The sequence below is a fragment of the Oryza glaberrima genome, chromosome 2 (genome assembly GCF_000147395.1).
Source record: "Oryza glaberrima chromosome 2, OglaRS2, whole genome shotgun sequence".
NCBI classification, from domain to species: domain Eukaryota; kingdom Viridiplantae; phylum Streptophyta; class Magnoliopsida; order Poales; family Poaceae; genus Oryza; species Oryza glaberrima.
This window is the reverse complement of record NC_068327.1, coordinates 20,424,483-20,450,248: the sequence shown is the minus strand read 5'-3', so window position 1 is coordinate 20,450,248 and position 25,766 is coordinate 20,424,483. Positions and strand designations below refer to the sequence as shown.

The 25,766-nt window shown below is 38.9% G+C and overlaps 2 protein-coding genes and 1 long non-coding RNA gene across 4 annotated transcripts; 1 reads left to right on the top strand and 2 right to left on the bottom strand.

Annotated features, from left to right (window-relative positions):
• Positions 1-6,800: 6,800 nt before the first annotated feature.
• Positions 6,801-8,650, bottom strand: LOC127764092 (uncharacterized). The gene is made up of 4 exons (XR_008015802.1): positions 8,553-8,650; positions 8,292-8,441; positions 7,649-7,809; positions 6,801-7,543 (listed from the first exon to the last, which is right to left on the bottom strand). It is a non-coding gene; the product is annotated as an uncharacterized LOC127764092 (long non-coding RNA).
• A 574-nt stretch (positions 8,651-9,224) lies between these two features.
• On the top strand, positions 9,225-11,406 carry LOC127762179 (V-type proton ATPase 16 kDa proteolipid subunit-like). The gene is made up of 2 exons (XM_052286582.1): positions 9,225-9,740; positions 10,985-11,406. The coding sequence occupies exons 1-2, from the start codon at positions 9,370-9,372 to the stop codon at positions 11,115-11,117; spliced, it is 504 nt and encodes a 167-aa protein (XP_052142542.1). The 5' UTR covers positions 9,225-9,369; the 3' UTR covers positions 11,118-11,406.
• A 2,802-nt stretch (positions 11,407-14,208) lies between these two features.
• Positions 14,209-20,035, bottom strand: LOC127762178 (uncharacterized protein At4g26450-like). 2 transcript variants are annotated; one of them, XM_052286581.1, is made up of 5 exons: positions 19,672-20,035; positions 17,347-19,547; positions 16,874-17,000; positions 16,699-16,747; positions 14,209-14,591 (listed from the first exon to the last, which is right to left on the bottom strand). In XM_052286581.1, exons 2-5 carry the CDS (start codon positions 19,476-19,478, stop codon positions 14,536-14,538), a joined length of 2,364 nt encoding a protein of 787 aa, XP_052142541.1. In that variant the 5' UTR covers positions 19,479-19,547; positions 19,672-20,035; the 3' UTR covers positions 14,209-14,535. The 2 variants fall into 2 exon arrangements, with proteins under 2 accessions (XP_052142541.1, XP_052142540.1); XM_052286580.1 differs by having other exon boundaries at positions 16,874-17,054; positions 19,672-20,027.
• Positions 20,036-25,766: the final 5,731 nt, after the last annotated feature.

The window sequence follows — 25,766 nt, the reverse complement described above, 5'->3', positions numbered from 1 at the left end:
AAAAAAAATAAAATTCTGTACGTCAATCTAAACATATCCTATATTGGAATATACGTATATGAAAGTTAAATTTATTTTACAAAGAAGGGATTACACGATGTTTAAAATCCTAGCACGAAATAATTCGGTTTTTACTATATTTATTATCATTACACACTAGTACTTCAACTATTTGTATTCAAATTTTGACCATCCATTAGTAAGTTCACAAATATTCCAAATAATACACCCTCCATGGCTCCGTCCTACTCACTAAGATGCGTACGCATAAACTCTTTAAATAGTTGATCAATAATTATTTTATTATGAATTAAATTTTATTTGATGAAAATAATAAATTTAGATTATTATTTAAATTTATTTTTATGTGATTATGATTTGTTGTTACAAACATTATAGTATATAAGAAATTTAAAGTAAAAAAATAGTTTTTAAAACTGTACCTAATTTAACCATGCTTAAGTGGGGACGGATAGAGTAAGTTCTAATCAACAAACGAGATGGTTGTGGTAAACCTTAGCTTAGTCAACCACTTCAATGTCAATCGGAACCTTACCTTACCAATTGGATCGTCAGAGTCGCTCCCAATGACCTCGACTACTCCGCACTCGCGTAGACGCATGTAGGAAGAGCCTTAAACTGACCACTACTAAAGTATTTTTGGAAATACTAGCTAATGCTCGTGCTTTGACACGGATAAAAGGAAAATATCACACTTTTTTCTAAAATAAATAAATTATATTTTCCATGCAATATATTACCCACATTTTCCTAAAATATGGCTATCCACGTTAATTTTATATGTGGATATCCATTTAGATTTAAGATTTATTAGTTATTATATATTTAAGAAGTTAAAGGGTGATACATAGAAATAGAAAATGGGAGTAGGTGGATTGGCAGATTCACTACTACTACCGCTGTTGGAGTCTTTTTAAAGGAGCAATGCAGATACTTGGACTGGAGAAGAAACCGACAAGATTGCTCAACACGGATAATAGCTCTTTATGCCGTAGTCGATGTTGAGATGATAGGCATATAATGATTTAATATATTCCATAAATAAATCATGACATTGCAGATGTATACTAGCATTAACGCATCATTAGATCTACACATGTAAACTAAGCAGTAAAACATGAACAGATCAAATATGCGCAACATATTGAATATGTACCGAGGTTGAGAAACAACCACTTGCTCGGCAGGAATCACTCACGGTTGCGGACATCGACGAAGGCGCGCAGCACGCGAGCGAAGAGGAAGACGAGCCGTCGCGAACGAACAGGGAGCAGTCGCGCGAAGCGCTTCCCAAAAACCTTATTACCGCCTTCTCCTTGTGCATGACGTCGAAGGCACAGGTTCCGAAGATCTGCTCTCCCGATCGCCGGTGCACGCCGGCGAACGGGATGGAGTAGTCTACGAGCGACGGCGCAGCACAGAGTAGGAGGCAAACCCTAGATTGATTTCGCGTGTGTTGTGTGAAGGCGGCGACTCGGTTTATATAGAGATAGGTCGCTTGATCAAGGCGCCCGCACGATCTTCACTCCGCATAACCGAACCGAATAAGTCGCGCGTAACTTATCTGGACTCCACGCCGTTTTCATGCACCGGATTTTTCGGAATGTTTCCAAAACAAAACAAATCTGAATTTCCCGTAGCAAAACAAAACTGCAAAAGGAGGCTGCATCTACGCAAGGGCGAGGAGCCAATTTTGCGGACCATTGACGCGTACGTCGTGCACGCACGCCGCCTGCCATGCCAGGCCAGGCCAGGCTAGCGAGCGCGCGCATGTGTTCCCTTTCTTCTCTCCACCACACATGCTTCAAGTGGCTAGGAGGGCATCCTCCCTTTTAAGGAGGTCCCCCTCTCCTAGAATAAGCAAGGTGGTACTAAACTCCCCATGCATGCCATCCCATGAGGTAGGCTTTTGTGATTTTCCAAAGAATTAATCTTTGAGTGGGCCTTAGCCCATCCATTAATTCCAACAATCCCCCACCAAATCTCAAAATCCCACTGAGATTTGCCTTTTCCAATGTACTGTTTATATACCAGTGGTTCGATGGAGACCGATTAAGATTGAACATCCACCTAGAACTCCAAGCTACACTTACTCACAACTTGACCAATGGACTGCGCCTTGAATTGCAAGTCTTGTGCAAGCAAGTTTCACTCAGAGTCTTATCTGGTACTAGACCGTCTATAGACTACCCCTCGGGTGGAGCGTATAAGTCATACTCCCAGGTCTTTAGTAAGCTTCCTAGAAGATTCACCCAAAATTTCCATAGACTGCGACCAACAGTCAAGCTCACAAAAGTGAGTTCTTTCAAGAATGTTCTGCAGGACAGCATCTTCGCTAATTAAAGCCAACAGAACACATTAAGGCATAGCCAACCAGCCTTGCAGCTCACGAGAGTACATGCATCTTCACTTAGAGAGGGTATAGATTAGTACTCTCCTCTAGTTTACTAATGGTTTGTTCTTCCCAGGTTCTAATTCACGGGATCTCCGATCACATAGATTGGGTTACCACCATAGTATAACTCACATGGGTCTCAAACCCATCTCCTTCGATGCATTGTCTATCACATTTCGTGATAGTCCCTTCGTGAAGGGATCAGCCAGGTTTCTAGCTGTTTGGATGTAATCCAACGTTATAACTTCGGAGTTTCTCAATTTCCTGACAGACTTCAATCGTCTTTTCACATGTCTAGACGATTTCATATATCCTTAGAACTATTCACTTTGACAATCACCGTTTGATTGTCACAATTTATAAGGATAGCCGGCACCGGTTTTTCAACAATAGGCAGATCCATTAATAGATCATGCAGCCATTCTGCCTCAACAGTAGCAGTATCCAGTGCCGTCAGCTCTGCTTCCATGGTTGACTTCGTCAAAATGGTCTGTTTGCAAGACCTCCACGAAACAGCACCACCACCTAGTATGAAGACATATCCACTAGTGGTTTTGATCTCATCCACATCAAAGATCCAGTTAGAATCACTATATCCCTCTAGTACTGCAGGATACCCAGTATAGTGAAGCCCCAATTCCATAGTACCTTTCAGATAGCGCATTACTCGCTCAAGCGCACACCAGTGATCATCTCCCGGATTAGAGGTAAACTGGCTCAACTTGCTCACAGCAAAGGAGATATCAGGCCTAGTTGCACTAGCCAGGTACATAAGCGAGCCAATGATTTGGGAGTATTCCAGTTGATTCCTAGCAATTCTCTTGTTCTTGCGAAGCAACAAGCTGGGATCATAAGGTGTTGGAGAAGGCTTACTATCAATGTAGCCAAAGTGATTCAAGATCTTCTCCACATAATGGGACTGCAAGAGTGTAATCTCATTCTCACCTCTAATTAGCTTAATGTTTAGGATAACATCAGCTACACCCAAATCCTTCATATCAAAATTTTGAGACAAGAATGATTTAACCTCATTTATCCCAAATCCTCAAGGTTTGTCCCAAATTTTTTGTTCAACCGTTAATCAATCGTTATTACTAAACTTTCTAAAGTGCATAGGAATGCCAAGATATCTAATATGAAAATCTCGTAGTAGCACCCAAAAATATTTGAATATTACTTATGACATTCCTTTGCTTGGCCAAAGCAAAATAATTCATTGTTATGAAAATTTATCTTGAGGTTACATAATTTTTCTAAAGCAGTGAAAATCAATTTCATATATATATTTTTTGCTTTCTCTATATCATTCTCTAAAAAATAATAGTATCATCAGCATATTGTAAAATAGATAAACTATTATCAAGCAGATGTGGGACCACTCCAGAAATCTGACCATCATCTTTTGCTATCTTTATTAATATATCTAACATATCAACAACTATATTAAAAATAATTGGAGATAAAGGATCCCCTTGCCTTAAACCTTTATAGGTTTGAAAATTCTCAAAGTTTGCTGAATAAAAGACCATTTTACACTATCATAAGCTTTTTCAAAATCAATCTTAAAAAGTACACTACTCCTTTTTTTTTGAGATAATACAAGAAATACCATTGACAAGTGTCCAAATCTCAGAAATGCCATCGACAAGTGTGAGTTCTAAGAAATGTCATCGTACAAATGACTTTGTCCCAAAAATGCCATCACCGTTAGGGTTCTGTCCATTCCACGCCATTAAGTTATATAGGATGAACAGTGTATTTAACGGCGCAAATTGGACGGAACCCTAACGACGATGGCATTTTTGGGACAAAATTGTTTGTACGATGGCATTTCTTGGAACTCACACTTGTCAATGGCATTTCTGGGACTTGGACGCTTGTCAATAGCATTTCTTGTATTATCTCTTTTTTTATGGTGAAATTTATGTATTGTTTCATGAAGAATGAAAAGCCCTTCCATAATATTCCTCCCAAGTATAAAAGTTGTCTGTGTGGGACTAATAACCTTCTGAGCCACTCCAGAAATTCTATCTGTAGCAACTTTAGTAAAAAATTTGAAACTGACATTAAGTAAACAAATAGGCCTATATTGTTGTATCTACATAACCTGTTTACACTTTGGCAATAAAATAATAGTACCAATGTTAAGAGAGTAAAGAGGTAAACTACCACTATAAAAATCTTTAAATAAATCAACCAAATTTGGCTTAATAACAATCCAAAAAACTTGATAAAACTCAGCTGGGAATCCATCCGGAAAGCTTTATTACGTTCCATTTGAAAAATTGCATCTTTAATTTCCTTCTTAGTAAAATCTTATACTAAAGCATTATTTTTTAATTGAGAAACATGGGGAATATCACTTATTTGACTTTCATTCAACGTCAAAGAAGAAGCTTCAGGAAGGCCAAAAAGATCTTTATAGTAAGTTTGTGATATGCACTTTCAAATTAGCATCACCATTATTTACCCGACCACCATGATGTAGCTGATAAATCCTTGTTTTCCTATGCTTACCATTTGCTACCAAATGAAAATATTTAGTATTTGAGTCCCCTTTCAAAATATCTTTAGTCTTAGCTCGTTGATACCATTTAATTTCCTCTTCTCTTAGCAAACAAAATGACCCATTCATCAAATAAAGTTTAGTATCAAGCTCTTCTTGACTTAACAAAGTTGAATCAGCTTTTTATCAAGAAAATCAAGATTTTCTAACAAAACCTTCTTCTCTATTTTATAAGAGCCAATATTCTACTTGGCCCAACCTTTTAAAAATTTGACCATATCCACAAATCCATCCCTTAACAGCCAACCTAAATCAATCTTAAAGTTTTGATGGCTATTACAAGTAGAAGAAGAATTTGTGTTTAAAAGTAAAGAAGTGTAATTAGTTATGTCTCTATGGCTATTACAAGTAGAAGAAGAATTTATGTTAAAAGTAAAGAAGTGTAATTAGTTATGTCTCTATTGAAAGCAAACACTATGGACAGTGGAATTTTTTTGTTCCCACACTGTCGACATTAATATTCTATCTAACTTCTCATAAGTTGGCATGTTGGCCCATGTAAAATTCCTCCTCAATATTGTAAGCTCTGTAAGACTAATGTCATCTATAATAACATTAAATAGAAAATGCCATCTGTTATCAAAATTATCATTATTCTTTTTTCACAGGACTACTCCTTAAATTCATTGTGTGATGGATCATACACCAAAACTAAAGCTCATTTAAACTTATCAATCTTATTCCAAAAATGGGACTTAATATAAAAATTACCATTATCAAATAAGCCAATATCAAAAGTCTGTAAATTAATCCCTAATAACATACCACCAGAATGTCCCTTAGGAGGTTTACAGAATGTCCCTTAGGAGGTTTACAGCACCATAAAAAATCTTTGCCAGCAAAGAGATTTTTAAGGACAGAATTTGTAAAATCTCTCTTAATAGTTTCTGATAAAGCAATGAAATCTAATTAATGTTCTTTAGTACAGTCAGAAATAAACTTATGTTTTTTCTGTTTGTTAAACCCATCATAATTCCAAAAATTTCTTTCATTAAAACAACTTTGATTTTATTTCTTGCACCTAACTTTCTTACCATTTCTCTTTTCCAGAGAAGATAATACAAAACCTAAGGTGGTATGAAAATTACAATCATAATCACCTCCTCCATAATTTCAGTACAAAGTTTTTCCAAAATTGAATTATCCTCCAACTGGTCATCAACCAAATCATTTTTAGAAGAAACAATAGAAATTTGCTTATCTTTCAATTCTAAACATTACTTAACCTAGATATTTCTAAACTCCTTATATCCTTAATAGCATTCACAAAATTACTATCGTTATCAAAATTAATAATTCCTAATTTGAAAAGTGAAGATTAAATTTCTTTGTCAGACAATTATAAAAAGGAATCATTAAATTTCAAATTACATTTAACATTCTGATTGTCTATATTATTCCCAGCTTTAATCTTTTATGACCTATGTAAAGTGAGCTGCCACTATCATTTGCCCGATCTATAGATGGTGTATAGATTATGAAATGCCAGATTCCGAATCCTAATAGTGTTGCTCAGTGATTTGGCTTAGCGGTTGTCAACCTACGCTAAAGTATCACTTTTTCGGAGGCATTACGACACTTTGTTGGACGATGATTGTGAAAGAATGATGTGGTATTTAATGGTATCAAAATTAACTTATTTTTGCAGGTGATCTTTAAAGAGACATATTGGGCACGACAATGGGCATTGTTGCTTGAGGATGAATGAGGAAGTTTGATGAAAAAAAAACTGCATAATATTGGAATCCAATGTGCTTAGCTTTTTATCTAGGAATGGCTGGAATTTTAGAGGAAGATTAAAAGCTTAAACTTTCTCTTATTCCTTTCTTTCATTTGGAGTTTTTGTGTGGTTATACTCTTTAAAGGTGGCTGTTCTCTTATATGAACCGGTGGGTCTATGAACCCATATACTTTGTTTGTCTGCATACACCCATGTTGGTCTATGAACCCATATATGGGTTTTACCTATTATCTAAAAAAGAATACTAAACATGCTGTGAAATTAAAGTTATTTGTACATTTCATTTGCAAATAGATTGACTTGATTAGAGGTATACTTTCTCACGCACCATGTTTGAGATGTTAAGAAAAACTACAGATATAAACATTGTGTAATTAACTGCAAAGAAACCACCCCCCCCCCCCGCTATGTACATTTTCAAATACATCATTCTATTTCTCACCTTTCTCACAATGGTACAACTCCATCGCTAGATCCAAAACAGAGAGAGGATGGCCATCATGGCCGATGCCAAAGCAAAGCAACGAGCTGGAGCATGGAGAAGGAAGGAGAACAGCGAGAGAGAAGAACTGCTGGTCAATTGTGTGGTTGCGTGAGGAGACGTGGTGCGCGGTGGTGGAGGAGGTGACGGCTTGTGGGCTCCGAGCATACTTGTTTGCACAAAGGAAACATTTGTAAAGAACCACTCCATCAACTTTCTTGTGTTGTCCTATACGGATTGAAAACCCAACTCTATGAGCATAGCATTCATAAAACTCCTTGGCTGATTCCACATCCATAAAAGTCATCCCTATGTGTGGCACCATGGAATCATCACATTCTGGAACAAAATATGAACCCTATGAAGTGCATACTGAGAAAAAAAAATCAAAGAATATATTGGAAATACTAAAGTTAACGAAAATAGGGCGTTGATACTACTTACACAAAATGGGATGCTTGTAGACTTTTGAGGTCTGATGTACTGTGCTCGCCGATGCGGAACACCTGTAGTAACTGACTCCGCATCAGAATGTACATCATCAAATTCTAATCTCCTTGCCATGCTCATTTCACTCTCCTGGAACACTTCGTAGGATTGGAATCCTATATGTAAGAGTTTTATTTTTATAATAGGGCACACCCAATTAATGGTAAAAACTAAGCAACAAAATATATGAAATGAAATCATCATTGTTGCCATGTTCTATTGTTGTTCATGTGTTAAAATGCACAATTCTATTAATTTGTACAAGAGGCATAATTTTTACATTGGATTTTTTTTCAGATCAGTCATGTTCACTAATGAACCATTTTAATTAGTAGTAGGGCTCGATGAGCACATCCTAAAAAGGAGGTACCGCATCAGTTGAACAGTAATAGTTTAAAAATGGAATAAAGAGCATAACTAGTCCCAGCCTCCCAAGCAACAGTTCGTGGATGACCTCACAGTAACCAGGACAACAACACAAACTAGTGAAAAAAGAACTGGCTATAAAATATAAGAGCAACATCAGCATCTTGTGTGTGAGAGGAAGGGCTCCAGGAGAATCAGTTGAACAAATAAAATGGAGGAACACCATTAGTACCTCTTGTGTGGAAGGAACTGGCAGGCCAATGGATGAGGGACCAGATGCAAGAGGGGGAAGAGACGGGAGAAGGATATGCAGGCAGCTACAGGTGGAGAATTCGCATGCCTTCCCTACATGAGCACCGATAGAGTCGAACCCCTAGCTCATCTGAAATTAGGAACATGTCCAACTCAACAGGAAGTACATTTTGGGGAAAAACAGAGTACGGACCAACGGGATAGGGGGGAGAGCATGTGGGAGGAGGGAGGAGAGTAAGACCTATAATGTCGGCCGAGGCAGCCGCCGACCGTCGACTCCCTGACATCGCTGGAGCTTGGAGTAGCCAATTTAGGGATGGATTTTGAATCGGAGCCCTGCCCCTGTGCATTTGGACAGTGGGTAGAGTGAGGGGGTTAACGTGCTAAATGTCTGGATGAGACGGGGTTGTTTCTGAAAGTTTCAACATGTACGACGTAGATACTCCCTCTATCCCAGAATATAACAACCTAAGATGAGATGAGACCTATCTTAGGACAATGTATTTGGACACGCCTCATATCTAAATACATTGTCCATCCTAGATTGATACATTCTGAGATTGGAGGTAGTAGATCACGGACGTACATTTTATATTTAACAGAAATTTACTATAGTTTACACGGTAGATGTAGGGGCTGTTTGGTTCTTAACTAACATTGCCATAACTCACTTTAGGCAATGTTAGATAAGTGTGGCTTGTCACATTTTTTATGGCCTACAAATTGTAAGCCACACTTGTGGCAAAGGTAGACAAAGAATTGAGTCTATGACATGTGGGGTAAGATGGTAAGAAAATGCGACTTGCCATAACCATGGCAATGAACCAAACACAAGGCTAAAAAGATGTGGCAGCCTAAAGTATGGTGTGGCAAGTTTAAAGCATTGAGCCCCGTAGTTTCCGCCACATATCTCTTTCCTTCTTCCCCACCCCCACCACCACCTCTTCTCTTTCCCCCACCAACACCAACCCCACGCGACCACCCCCAATCCTCGATCAAACGCCCTAGGGTTTCATCGCAAGCAAGGAAGGAGGAGACCAAATCCAATCCAATCCCCCATGGCCGGCGCGTCGACCTTCAGTGGCGACGAGACGGCGCCCTTCTTCGGCTTCCTGGGCGCCGCGGCGGCGCTCGTCTTCTCCTGCATGGGCGCCGCCTACGGCACGGCCAAGAGCGGCGTCGGGGTGGCGTCCATGGGCGTCATGCGCCCGGAGCTCGTCATGAAGTCCATCGTGCCCGTCGTCATGGCCGGGGTGCTCGGGATCTACGGCCTCATCATCGCCGTCATCATCAGCACCGGGATCAACCCCAAGGCCAAGCCCTACTTCCTCTTCGACGGCTACGCGCACCTCTCCTCCGGCCTCGCGTGCGGCCTCGCCGGCCTCGCCGCCGGGATGGCCATCGGCATCGTCGGCGACGCCGGCGTCAGGTTATCCCCATCCCGAAATCCCCCCCACCCAAAATGTGTTAAACTTTTTTTGATGTGGATTTGTTAATAATACTCCGGAATGAGGTAAAATTGCTGAACTGCTATAGTGCCTAATGCCATTAAATTGTGATTTGTTTGGAGTCATTAGAAAAGAAGAGAAATCCTTTACTCATTCTCACATGTCTACATCCTTAGAATCTTTGAGCTTTCTAATGTGATATGCGGATATGAGCAATGATCCTAAACCCACTTTACAGCTGTTATGGATGTAATTTATGTTTGATATGTTAACTTAGTTAGAAATAGCCATCATGTTTCACTTCACTAATAACTTTACAATAGTTACTGTAACTGAACTTTACATAAATTGTATCATCAATTTTTGATGGCATTGCATTTTCTTAAAGGAAAAAAAGAATACAAAGGGGAAACATCTCTATGCTTATGATTCTCAGAGTTTGGGCAGCAAAGTCAATCCCATGCATATCAGGGGTTCAGCGCCATGTAAATGTTGACCCTTATTCTAGGGGCTATTGTTCTAGAATGCAAAATTCTTCTGTTACTAAATAAACAGAGTTTCACTTGGCTCCAAGTAATTGACCCTTTCTTTAATAAATTAAAACTGGCTATATGTATGGTATGGATAGGTCTATGTGCTATTTAAATGCCTAGCAGAAATATTCAAATGTCTCAGGTAATTGAGGTTCTTAATGAGTTGAGTTTTGTATTTTAAAATTTGCTCTGATAGTCAAGTTTGACTTTCCTTGTCTTTATTATTATTTATTGAACACTTTTGGCCCTTCTAGGAACGTACCAATGGATGCGGTTATACTTTTTTTTTCCTTTTCAATGCAAAGTTATGTCCTTGTAGTTCAGCCAAACTTTACTAGCCATTTTGTCAATCTACATTACTGCACAATTCATGCCTGCGGTCAGTTCATGTGATCGCAGCTAAGATTCTTTTGGTATACTGACCTACTGGATAACTGGATGTTGCATGATCTATGATTAAATTTCAAATCATGATTTACAGTAATTTATCGTTGTACCTTGATTTGTGACAAAGGAAACCATGCATGTATGTCTCTCAATGGATATATGTTCCTTCTACAGTTTCATGGATTATATGATCGCATTTAGTACCATTTCATGACACTTTGTGCAGCTTGATTGGAACCACAGGAATTTTGATTTTTATGCTTTGCTTGGTGCGCTGTTCTAACATAATCTACTTTTGCTCTCAGGGCAAATGCTCAACAGCCAAAACTGTTTGTGGGTATGATCCTCATCCTTATCTTTGCGGAAGCGCTTGCACTCTATGGTCTCATTGTTGGTATCATCTTGTCATCTCGTGCTGGTCAATCCCGAGCGGACTAATTTATCAGGCTATAATGCCTGTAACACTTGTCTGTCATGAATATAATGGCATGTCAATATTCTTTTGCTGTATCTTTGTGGTTACGTACTGTTGTTCAGACTACGTTTTCTTTTGCTTATTCTTGGGATAGTACAACCAACTTATAATTTTTGACTCACCCCAGAGCCATGGCTACATTTGTTGCATGGGAACATGGACTTGTATGGTGCTAGACGATTTGGTGAATAAACAACAAATTTTTGTACTGAATATTTATCACTTGTGCTATGGACACATCGCTTGCCCCAATAGAGGATTGCAGGACTGTTTGTGTGTTCTGGGAAGGTATGTGTTGGACTGTTTGTGTGCTCTGGACGGATCATCTGTAGTGCACACATATTGCAGGACATATAAACGAGGTTAAGAGTTAATTATTCTGAGTGACGTCACGGCAGCATTTGTCCAGGCAGTTGCCGACCTGCGGTTCTCTTTTCAAATAGTTAATTCAACGGAACAGAACTGTCGTTTATATTTAGGTAAAATCTGACGAGGACATCCTGTTACCCGCTGGCAAAGACACCAAAGCTTAGCTTGAGAGTAGGAAGCCACCTTAAAAGAGAGAGCCACCCTTCTCCTATTGGACTAGTCTTTATTGGGCCTCGGCCAACCCCACCTGGGCCGGATTGTTATCAAAATCTATTTGGAGAGGGCTCTCGCTTTTGCCTTAACGAGCGACGCCCGAACCGTCTCATGCACGTGGAGTGGTCTACTATATGCATGCTATTTTTTAAAAAGATATGTATGTCTTTTTCCTCTTCAAATCAAGATTTCTCTCAAATTACTTATCCGATCTACAATCCGATTACACCATTATGTTTGTTACAATTAAATCTTCACAACAATATCTTACATGATTATATTACGATGAAAAAATATTTATATTTGTAAATTACTTTTATTATACACGTAAATTATTTTTATCTCACACACACACACACACACACACACACACACACACACACACACACACACATATATATATATATATATATATATATATATATGTTACTTTTAGATTTGACTAAATTACTTCTTAGACATATAAAAGTAAATTCAATAAAGTCTAAAAGTAATTTACATATATTATAAAAGTAACTTAAAACAAAACGGAAGTAACTTTGTCACGACATTAGAAGTAAATTCGTTGTAGGGATAAAAATATGACTTTATCTAGAAAACATTATTTAATCAGTACAGATTAACACATGTAAGTTTAACAATTTTTAAAAGTAACTTTAATGTGAATTGAAAATAACTTTTGTATGGTTCAGAAGTAACTCTCTATAAATCTGTTTAATCACCGATTTGTTTTTTTCCTTTCATTTTTGTTTTTCATGTAGAATGAGAAAAGAAGATAAAACCTTTGATGGATTGTAAATAACATTGATGAAATAACTAATGAGAATTAACCATGTATAAGATGTAATAGTTACTTCCTGATAACATGAAAGTTACTTTCTAACATGTAATAAATTACTTTTAAATTAATAAAATGTTTAAATATATTCAATATGAATATCGTTTTGTCACATATTTTGAATGGAGTACAATGATGCAAATAGATCTTAAAAACAATATGTGATTTAAAAGATATAAGTTATTAAAGAGATTAAAAAAGATATATAATATTGCATTTTTCAAGTTGAAAGGAGACACTAAATGGAGTATAAACCAGCTATCACTAGCTGTATAGTCACGTCCAATGAAAAAAGGCATTCATTAAAGTTACTTTCTTTTGGGTGAATAGCCAAAGTGGTCCTCGAAGTTTCATCTGAGGCTCAGTTTAGTCCTTGATGTTTCAATATATCCATATTAGTCCTTTAAGTTTTCACTTTAGTTCAAACTTATCCTTGAACCAACAACTCTCTTCATAAATGACACTTATACCCCTCATCATTCACATGTATAAGAGAGAAATTGCATGCTTGAGTTTTTTATAGATAATGCATAGTATATTATGTAAAACGAAAAAAATTATGTACTAGCAAGTGTATACAATAGCAATTGCTTAAGTTTCATGTGTATATGTTGAAATAATGGGAAGTACATCTGTAATATTGTTTATTCATGTTGGCTTTCTCTTTTCTAGTATACAGATGTATACAAATTAAGAGCAAAAATGACATTTTCTAATAGAAATATTGACTAGAAATAGCCATATGGCATATTAAGTGAACCCAAGGATGATTTCAAGCCAAAACAAATATTTGAAGGATCTATGTGGACCAAATGAAACGTGAAGGACCAAATTGAGCCTTCACTGAAACTGGAGGGACTAAATTAGCTATTCACCCCTTTCTTTTTGTTATAAGTTACTCCTATATAATATATATGTAAGTTACCTTTAGGCTTGAATTTACTTTTATATGTCTAATAAGTAATTTAGTGAAATCTAAAGGTAATTTAGATACACTATAAAAGTAATTTATAATTTTTAATCAAAATATAATCATGTGATATCTTATTATAAAAATTTAATTGTTACAAACACAACGGTGTAATCGAATCGTAGATCTGATGAGTAGTTTAAGAGAAAATTTTATTTGAAGTATAGGTGGATATGGTGTCTTATAGATGGAGTGGTAGTTGGTTTAGACGGACCAGCTACCGCTAGCTGTGTAGTCACGTCCTTATATTTAGCTTATACGAAAGTATCTCGGATCAAATACTCCTTTCGTCCCAAATTTGATGTCGTTTTGACTTTATGCTGGCAATGTTTAATCATTCGTCTTATTTAAAAAATAGTATAAATATAAAATATGACAAGTCATACTTAAACTACTTTTGATAATAAAGCAAGTCACAAACAAAATCAATAAATAAATAATAATTTCATAGTCTTTTAAATAAGACGTTTATATATTAGAAGTCGTTTATATTTTGAAAAGGAATAGAATTGCAGGATTAGTAATTTAGTATAAACGGAACAGAACTGCATATATTAGAAGTCGTTTATATTTTGAAACGGAAGTATATACGAAGTGTCTCGGATCTGCTTTGAAGTCGCTATCGTGCCAACGAGATAAAAACCCATTAGATCCAGACGCAGCATTTGCCTGTAGGAACTAGCATACACTGATCCAAACGGAATCATTCTACAGAACAGAACACCAACATATCAAAAAGGGAAACAAGAAAAAAGCTATCCATCCTGTGCTGTCCGGCTGTTTGGCCTTACACATGTCTTCTACTACACCTCTGATTAAACAACCACCATTCACCCCCAACAACCTGAGTACCAACGCTAAACTAAGACCGATACAGCATTTTCTTTGAGACGAGGGCACAATCTACTTTACTTATTCTCGCCTAAGCTACCGATTACTCAGGTTTATTTGTAAAGTTCCTCAACAATCTCAGCCCTCTTTGGGCAGCGGACTAGAAGAACTTCTCGTAGTCATCCTGTGTTGGCTGCCCCCAGACATCCATGAAACCTGAAACCATAATAGCATATGAGGTTAGCCTCTAGGCGAAAATCGGGAAAAAAAGATGCATGGGACTTTCGAAGTGCTAAACAATATCAAAAGGTTACACCATAGAAAACCAAAGCGGCAACACTTGCAACAAAAATGAACTTAACACCATGCCAACATTTCAACGGTGTATCAAGTAATCCTGAACAACTCTATTTAACAAGGTGTTGTACAATCCAATATATTCACTTTGGTTCCTAGTCTAATATAACTGGCAGATAGTCATATAGACTGTTGCCGTGTACTAATGAACAAATGTTTTGTGCTCATGTGCCAAACATCTATTCAGTAAAATTAGAAGCAGAGTTTGATGCAGTAATTTGCTGTACAGAACGAGAAGCATAGAAAAACAAGGGCATAATAAATCAGGTGGTTTGTGAAGGTAGAGTTCTGTGCGGTGGACTGTGGGGATGCATGAACATGAGGCCCACTCATACAGGGGTAAACATGCCCTATTATCAAAAGGAAAGCAATGGCATGAATCTGTAAATCACTGGTTCAAATCCCAGTAATGGCACGCAAGTTCCTCTATGCTATCCTATATTCCAGTTCCACGAAAAGTAACAAATAATAAGGTTCTAGTTATTATCCCAGTGCAGCTACTTATAGCTACATATTGAGCATGTTTTCTTTCGGCTGCTATAGAGGCCTTTAAAGCTTTTCGAGGGCTGCTAAAGTGGATTTCTAAATCTTGAAATTCGACAGATATGCACATGGCACCAGGGTAGACATACTATTACTTGCTGCCTTCATGGCGCCTGATGTTGAGATCATGAAGGCTGCTATTTAGAAGAGTGATTTCGTCACAATTATCTAGGCACTCTGGACATAAATGGATTTCTATATGGCAATCATGCCCGTAGAAGTTCTACAAAGACCTACAGTGTATACATGTGTTTTCTCATGAGTGATTAATTATTCTGATTGAATTCAGAGTTACTCCGACCTGAAATTTGCTCCCTCCATATTGTGTGGATCTCCTGTTGTGTCTAATTAATCTCCAAATTAATTGAAATCACTTGTAAACTGAGAGAATATTTTTTCTTAGTTTTGAAGTTAGCAGGAACTGCACCTTGCGGGTCTACCCATTAAAGAGTCTTCCAGCTGGAACGGTTGGAAGTCTAGAACATTCTACTTTTCTTTCCTAACACAAAGGATGTGGGTGTGTTTTTTTGCCTCGAAATCTCGTTGCTACGGGCCATTTCAACTATTCTAATACCAGAGAGAAGTTGACAACCATCACAGCCTTTTCCTTCCTGGCATGTATGGTCCTTCTATCCATGATTTTCAATGTGTGTCAAGTCTTGTTATTCCACCAGGAATCCCCATTTGTTCAACATGTGCCATCTAAAGGCTCACTTGTAACTTGTATGCGACAAGACAAAGTGAAGTATAGGATGACTCTATGGAGTAACTACCACCTGAAGAGGCCACACGGCATGGATTGAGGAGAAAGTGCTAAAGATGATGCTTGGTAGGAGAAGTGATTGAGGAGAGAGGACCTGGTTCTATTTTTATTTTAGGTGATTTTATTTTTATTTTTGGCTTCCAATTACATCAGATATAGTATCTTGGGAGGAACCAGCGAACATCTCAACAATTTGTTCCTGAAGGGGTATATCCATAAGGGAATACAACTAATGTTTTATCCCCTTCCTAAGTCAATCAACTAGCCACTGCCTTCCTGCATACGTGCTACTGCTGCTTCATGACAAGTTGACACTACCACTGTTGCTGTCCAACTTGCCATGGCCACTCTTGGCTATCATGGACCATTGAATCCAGAATCAGAATACATGCTCTGTTACTTAATTGTGGAGTTATCTGGGGTTCTCTGCATGGAGTATGTGATAAAAACAGTATATAAAATAGAACACGTTTGTAAATGTTTCTATACCAGAACCATACAACAGATCAGCCTAGTACTAGAATGTTCCATCCCCCCAAAAAATTAAACTGAAAATGGCAACTACTTATTATGTATCTTAGACTGACAAAGTGGCCATACAGAACAAGAAAGAAAAGAGATAATGCAGATTAAGGAAACTTAAAGTTTAGTCACAATTACCAATATCAGTGAGAGACCCATATATTGGATCATCCATGACAGTGATACCCTGAAAAGGAAAACAAAAACATCAAAACATCATCTACGGAAATAAATACAGTGCAATATTACATTCTTGCAAAGTTCTCTTGGAACTCTACTAGCCTCCACGTGATAACTAATCAGGATGTCTCACCTCAGAATCATTAGCACCTATACCACCATGAAGATCTGATTGCATTGATGGGTAGCATGGTATATCACCACCAAGATAATCAGAAATTGCAAGATTGTAACCATCTTGAATACCAGGAAGATCACCACTGTGTACAACAGGGCCCATCATGTTATCCATGTTAGAGCATATCATGTCGCTCCTGATCAAAAGCACATTATATCTTTTAAATACAAACACTACAATGAGATTTAACAATCATATTATTTATGTCCTGATGCAACAAGGTGGCCCCCATGAACAATTAACACAGCTCTTTGACCATGAAAGAAAAACAGTGATACAAATAGTTTTAAGGAGACTAGCAACTAATTCCTACACCATTATACAGTGACACTAATGGAAAAAAAGGGGCAGAAAACACTACGGTAGAAACAGAACAAATTCAAACAGCATGCTAGACAAGAAAAATAACTGGAATAGAAGCAACTCACTTTGCTTTTGAAGAATCAAAGCCACCAACTTCAATCGGTGTGTCATCTTCTATATCAATTACTTGGACACCCTTATTATTTAATGGAAGTTGGCACATATTATTTGTACTACCAGCAATATCACCTGAAGTGGTTACAAAATCTTGATGCTGGTTTTTCTGTGACTCTGTGCAAGATCCTTCTGTAGAGCATTGGGCCAAACCAGGATTATTATGTATCACAGAAACCTCAGAACTACCAATCAAGTTCTGATCGCATATTTTAAATGGATTTGGTTGCTCTAGATTTTCATCTTCCATTTTGGAGGCAGCTTCAGCTCCAACATTGGAAAATAGTTCACCACCAACACTTTTCCGTTGACCAGACAATTCAATCAAGTCTACATCTTGTGGCAGCATATCAATGCCACAACTTTCCTTAAATTGCAATTTCAAGTTATTCTCATGAGAAGATATTGTCTGAGATAAGTCCGTTTCCTGTTTCAAGTTGCCCTTGTGAGAAGTTGTCAAGGACGAGAGATTGGTTTCTTCAACCATGCTATCCTCATGGGAATGTGTCAATGGAGGTCCAGTTTCCTCAATCAAGCTATTGTGAGAATCTGTCAACAGGGGTAAGTTACCCTCAAGCAAGCTATCCTTGTGAGAAGCCGTTGATGGAGATAAGTCAGTTTCTTGCATCAAGCTATCCTTGTGAGAAGGCACGAATGCAGATACATTTACTTCTTCCTCTGGTTCCTTGACCACATGGAGCTGTACATCATTCTTTTCTTCTATTATATTTCCAGTCGCAGCTGACTCATTGTTTTCTTCAAGAAGAATTGGCTCCAATGTACCATTGCAGGAAGTGCTAAAGTCAGTGTTTTCTCGGTAGATTTGATCTTCTCTATTTTCTGACTTGAGGTTGGTCACTGAGATCTCATTTGCAACTTCACCAGGTACTATCTGGGAAGCTTCTCCAATAGAAATCTGATCGGTTGTTTCAGATACTGCTGGTTCTATTTGGACAGATGCTGCATTCCTTTGTGGACGTGATGACCTGCGCTTAGTTGGAGCTTTTGCATATTCACAGTATTTAAGCAAATTCCTCTCATCACCGTGCAAGTTATTTTCCGTATTTGCCACCTCATCATCCAAAGCAATACTGTCCAAAGCAGACTCAACCAAAACTTTGTCGTCATCTTCGGCTTTCTCACCTGGAACGTTACCATTGAGCGAACGCTGCAACTCTGTCTCCATATCAACACCAACAGAAGCATTATTAACATCGTCATTTGTGTCCATCCTTAGCTCCACAACCTCTGGTTCCGAATTCAACACCATGCCATCCTCCTCCATCTCACCTTCCTCATTCTCTTCACTCTGCACCATCTGCGGAGCATCAGCTTCCTTAACTTCACCACTGGGATTCGCGGCCCTTGACTCAGTACCATTCATTTCCAAATCCCCTAGTTCCTTCCTCATCAATGGTGTTGCCTCCCTATACACGTCGGCAACGCTACTCCTCGCATCATCATTCCCTCCACTGCCCCTCCGCTCCCTCCGGAAACCAGGAGCCCCATCCTCATCGTCATTCTCCTCATAGCGGCGGCCATTCGAACCCGGCCTCCCTCTCTCCTTCTCCCTATCCCTCCCCCAATCCGAATACCCTCTCCTGTAATCCCCATACTTCCTCTTGCCTCTCCCATTGTAGCTACCACCACTGTAATCATCTCTGCTGCTGCTGCTGCTGCTACTGTTGCTACTGTTCCTCCTAGGCCGGGCGCTAGAGTTGTTGCTATACTCATCATCATACCTTCTCCGGCCATAGAACGCCGGGTCCTCCCGCTGCTGCTGCGGCGGGGGCGGCGCCGCCCCCGCCGCAGCAGGAGGAGGAGGAGGAGAAGGAGCGCCCCACGCCCCGACGCCGCGCTGCAAGGAGGACGGCGGGAGCACGCCCTTGGCCACCAGGTACTCGGCCGCGAGGCGGCCGGCCTCCATGAGCACCTCGTACCTTCGCTGCTGCTGATGCTGCGGCGGCGGCGGAGGCGGAGGCGCGTACAGCTGCTTGTGTCCGCGGGGGTACCCGGCGCCACCCCCGCCGCGCCCGAACGGCGGCGGCGGCGGCAGCCTGCTCCGGTGCTGGTGGTACTGCATCGCGCGCGGTCCACGCCTTCCTCCACCCTTGCCGCGCCGGAGTCCACGAGAAATTCACCACAATTTTTCCTGCGGGTTAAAGCCAAAAGGACGCAACAACAACAAAAGAGATTACGATTTCCGCAACTTTTTCCTTCCCTCGCGTGGAGGAGGAATCGAGAACCCTAGAATCCAAAATAAAAAAAAAACTCACGAATTCGCAAATTAAACCGCCGATCGAGCCATCGAAATGGGATTATCCACCAACCGGCAGCAATTACCACTCGCTAATACGAATTCCTGTTCCTAAAACCTACGATTTCCATTGTGCTCTTGGGAAACGGACGAATCGAAGAGGAGGGGGGGCGACGACGACGAAGAAGAAGAAAAAAAAACCAGGAAATCCGGAGAAGAGTTCTCGATTGGAAGAATGACGCGACGCGATGGCGTCGCTGTTTGTTTCTGCTTCGGAATTGTGATTTCTACGGCGAAGAATTAGTCGCCTCGTTTAATATAATATATGTTAAAAAAAAGGGAGGAAATCAGTGGGGGGTGGGAAAAAAAATAAAGGAGAGGGGAAATTAAATTAAATTAAATGGATGCTGCTTTTGGTGGGTCGCAGAGTATCAGTTTATGATGCGGGCGTGAATGAGCACGTGGAAATGGAAGGTGGGCTCTGCGAAGGGGGAGGATTTGGGTTTCGTCGGTTGGAGTGTGCCACTGATAGGTGGGGACAAGGGATATGTGGGGGTAGAGGTGTCATTGACTGGAGTGAAGATAAAACCAAAGGAATTGTAAAAAAGAAAAAAGGACAGCTAGACTTGCCATGGCCCATGGGCAGCCCGGCCCGGTCAAGCCGGCCCAGAGGAGGATTGGCCTTCGTTGTCACTTTTTAACTCGACGAATAATGGGTCTTAGGGTTGTTTTGGTTTAAAGCTCTACCAAAATTTTGGTAATGCCAGATCTTAGGCAGGTTTTGGTACTATAAAATTTTTTTTGTTCTAACTGTATTAAATTTGTAAGATTTGGCCTCAATCCAAATAGCTAACAGGTACTATTCAAAACTACCAAATAATTGATAGGGCAAGAATTGGCTTCAATCCAAACATGCCCTTAAATCACTATTTACTTTTGCCACTTCTATGTTAAGTCATTGATTTTACCATTCTTCTTATTATTTTTTTTTCAAAAACGTGAGAATGGATCTTGCCTACGGCCTCTGCCATCCACAAGGTTGCTAGTATCGAGACTCTAGGTAGGGATGAAAATGGTTCAGATAGTTTCCGTTATCCGGACATATTTCGGAAACAGATAGTATCGGATGGATAATTTTCTAATACAGAAATGGATATCGATATTTTTTCCCTATAAAGGGAAACGAATATGGTAGACTAGTATTCGGAAATCGGAAACAGTCATAAACTATGTGGAGTTTTTTTTCTGGATATCCGTAGGTAACAATTAATTTTTAGAAAACACGTATATATACATAACTTTATCATATGAAGTTGGATCAAGAATAACTTCATATCAAAATTGTAGAGCTCGATGAGTTCTACTACTTTGTTATTGACAAATTTATCATTTGACATCATTTACAAGTGTAAATATTTGTTATAAAAAGCCATATATGTTTTTACAAAATCTGGAATTTACAATTCAAACGACCTTCTATGGAGACATGCTTTATATCAAATTTGTTGACCTCAATAAGGTCTAATACTTTGTAGTTTATGACATTTGTATTTGAAAATATTTGAAGCTTAAAACAAATATTACTAGTTTCGGAGAGGCGAAATAAAATGAATAGTATCTTTAATCTAGCCAATAAGAACTTGATAAATGAGATGGTAAGTAAGCTATGCATGAAGGAAGAGGTCATGGGTTTGATCAAGGGACTAGGATGTGGATAATCATATTGACATGTGGGTCTCTTAGAAAATGCTAGGAAAATAGATTTTCACATACGATTGTGGTCCTACCTACCAAATTGGTGATATAAAATTTGGAAATGTTGACCAATTATTTCAAAAAAAAAACAAGCGATATCTCTTGAGGGGTTTTTATTATTCTGAGAAATATTTGTTACCGTATTCGTTTCGTTTCTTATTCACTATGTTATCTGTATTCGATTCCATTTCCATATCCGGGGTTTTCGTTTTTGATTTCGATTCACAAAAAAAAGAAGAAAGAAAACAAATATGTTATAGCTAGTTTCTGTCCATTTCCAATCCATGTTTATCCCTAATTTTAGGTAGTATCGGATCGTAGGATTGTATTGTATTATCGGGATACTATAAGATTTTCATTTTTAAGTTTAATTTAATATTTATATTAATTATATATAGCCATTCTATAAAAATGTAGTCATAATAATATATAACATAAAAAAGAGAGATTTGTCAAGAGAAAACCACCCACTTAGTGCTAATAGTTTTATTGAACAACGATTCTGAAGATACATGAACACAAATGCATTCAGATAGTTTTGATTTTTGAATTCAAATATTGTTAGTTTGAAACAGTTAGTATCTCGATCCTAGCATGATTCTAATGGTCCTACGCTCATATCCTGATATTAGCGCGATACCACCGAAAATGATCCTAAAACCGGCACGTACCGTTTTGCCCGGGTAATATCATAGTGTATCTCGATACTGTCAATCTTGCTCACGACCAATTGACTGCTCTATCACAGTATCACCCAAATTGTAACCTGCTATCACTTATTATGTTTAATTATTTGCTCTTCTCCCATGTGGCGCAACAAGTATATTACTTTTCTAGTGGATAAGCTCTCAATCCAACCTATTAATCGTCTTATACTAGTTATTGTGTATAGACTAACTAACTAGCCTAGAGGATATAGCCCAACATGGTTCAATGGTCCAGCATGACTTTAGGTATCTCCTTCCGTAAGTCGTCAATCATCATCCTTGTTGCTCTTTGATGATGATTTGACCAACTAACTCGTGCCATAATGAAAGTATACGTAGGGTTCCAAGTGAAAGCCCAATGGATTGATTCGCCCTTGTACGTAATATATGAGGACCTAAGGAAAATACAACATCTAACAATAAATGCAAGAAGTGGGTTCCACTAGGCCACCACCACATTGGTCCATCTCCTCATCCTCCTCTTTCTTGTTCTCTTAGTGCTAACTAGCTAGGGGATAAGAAAAAATGGATAGTTTTCGTCTGCTCCGGAGAAAACTGAATATGAATACGGTTCGGAGCGGATAATACTTGGATAATCTAGATGTGAATACAAATACGGATATTTTTCATCATATACGAATACGAATATGGTATCTAAGTTTCCGATGGATATGGATAGTAATAAGGATATCTGATGAACAATATTATTCAAATATCTGATGAAGACATGAAATATACCCCTTTTTTTGCTAACTCTACGCCTACAACCTACCTCTTTAGATTTTAATAGTAGCCCATCTAACAGTACTAGTCCACACTATTAATATTAGTTAAACATTTAAATATTTTATAAAATATGTTATAATACTAGTTAGGCATGCATTTATACTAGTAATGTTGTATGTGTTGAACTTCATTGGTATTGTTTAGTCTATGATGAAACTTTTTATATAAAATAAGCTAATTATGTGTGATTTTATTTGTTTCTATTATAAGTTTAGGTGGTTTTTGTATTCTGAGAAATATTATTTACGTATTCGTGTCCATCATACGATCCTTATATTGGTTCGAGATAATTCGTATGTTTCCGTATCCAAGCTATTCATTTTTAGAGATGGCAACGGGGCCCCGCGACCTGAAACCCGTTGGGTTTTTACTCTACTAGAGTGTATATATGTTCCAAACATCATACCCATGGGTACGTTAACGGGCAAAACCTTCACCCATCGGGTACACGGGTGTGGGTACGTTCTCCTGTCACCCGAACCCATTAACCCGTGGGTTGAAAATACCCATAGGCCTAGCCCAATATGCAGATGGCCCAAGACCCACAACCATCAAAACCCTAGGTATAAATCCTCAATTCCTCACTCCTCTAAACCCTATTCCCCTTCTCCTCCTCTCCTCTCCATCCTGCCTCCGTTTCTTCGCCGCCCCTTCCATCCCCCAAGCGGCCAAGCCACGGCCGCACCACACGGGCGCACGCGGCGCGCCACCGCGCACGGGCGCACACCACACGCCGGCACGACACCGCGCAGGCGCGCATGGCCGCAGCACCAGCTGCCGGCCGGTCTCAGTCGCGCCGGTGGAGCAGGGGCGCCGCCGTGCGGGGAACCGCCAGCGTGGGGGCGGACATCCAATGCGTCGGTCGCCGCCTGGGGGCAGGAAGCCAGGGACGCCGCCTCCTAGGGTTGCATAGCTTTCTGGTTGATTTTGCAATGTGGTTGCATGGCTTGCTGTTGATTTTGCAATGTGGCAGTCTTTATGTATCCTGTATGGTTTGTTTGAGCCTTAGTTTTTCAATCCTACCGTGTACATATCACTGCAGCCTATAACCTTATTGAGTTATTGTTGTGCAATATTGAAATTGTTGCAACGGGTGTAGGTACCCAATGGGTACCCATCACCCGTGCGGGTGCGGGTATGGGGGAATTTCTCACCCGCGAGCGGGTGTGGGTTTTGTAGTGGGCAGATTTAATTTCAATGGGTGTGGGTACGGGGAGTGGAAACCCGTCGGGTCCATACCCGTTGCCATCTCTATTCATTTTCGTATCCATCTAAAAATATGAAAAATAATATGGTATCAATGTTATCTGTTCGTATCCGCTCCGTTTACATTCCCTATGGCTCAACCTAGGTCAAGCAAAAAAAAACAGAAGTCAACATTGTTCAGTACGTAATAGGCTATCAGAGTTACACGTGATTGCAGCATGTGCCTCTTATCATTACATCTTCTCAACTTCATGCCTATGCTGGGATGTCTCTCCGATAGAGTCAACTTTTTTTTTGTTCTCTATCCCTTGATCAACACAAAAAGAAAGTGGTGGCAACTTTGAGCAATGGTGGCAATATCCACTGAACCTAGCCATCCAATCCATGATTGCAACTCGCTTCTCCACATTGGTAGGTCATGCTTTATAGCTCATGATGATAGAGTTGATGACAGAGCTTGAACTTCGATTACATGGTCTTCCACAGATTGAAAAATGAACACTGGTAGAGTAGTTTGGCTTGTGCTCATCACCGTTGTGCCAATCCCTCCTTTTGAATAAAGCTGGTGGTACTTGTACGGACTTCCTCTCCAAGCCGATTATCATACTCACAAGACGTGAGCTTCTTCCTCGTCACCGGTAAAGGCGGAGGGGGGGGCGGGGTACAAGGCACATGCTTCATGCTAGGAACTACATACCCAACACCTAGTTTTCTTGAAAAAAATTGAGTTTGTGTGGAATTTGAAATCTAAGGTGTTACAGTTATTCTAAATTTTGAAAGTAAATAGTGGCATCTTTAGACCAAGTATCTAATTAATTATGTTTGAATCATTTACTCCTTATATTTTAGAAATTAGGCCATACTGCAAAATTGTATGTCATGTTCAAGGTAGATAGGACAAAATGAATCAGGTTGTTATTGGAACTTCCATAAGGTAAAAATGAAATGTTCAATGCATCATGTTTCATTACTATTACTTATCATCGATAAAGTTCCTTTGAGTAATTTCAGGAGGAATTGCTTAATGGTCTTTGTTTGGTTTCAATATATGTTCAATAAATTCTCCAATGATATTCAAGAGTTCATAGATTCAATATTAACATCAAAATTGGAATGGATTAATGTTCCACATGTCTAGTTTCAGTTGTTTTAAATGGTTTGTTCATGTCCTAGAAATTTGTTGATGATAGTATAGTGGTAAGACCAAGCAAAAAAAATCAAACTATTGTTGGAACATTATGTTTAATGTAAAAATTGGCGTCAAGAGACATTTCTCTAAAGATTTCATATACGATAGAACACATGATGGTTCAAACCGATCGAAAATCAATATTAAGAATTCCAAATTCAAGTAATGCATCAACTATCTTATCTTGTAATGGGATAGTTTTTGGTGGGCCACATGTTTCTCCTACCATTTGGGATGGTGCACATTACTCCCTCCGTTTAAAATTGCTTGTCATTCTAGCTTTGTCCTAAATCAAACATGTCTATCTTTGACCATTAATTTTTAGAAATCATGTTGTTTAACAACATATGAATTATATATTATCAAAATATTTATCATAGAGATTCTAAAAATATAAATCTTAAGAAAACTATGTGTTTATAAAAATTGATGGTCATAGATTAAAATGTTTGACTTAGGGCAAATCTAGGC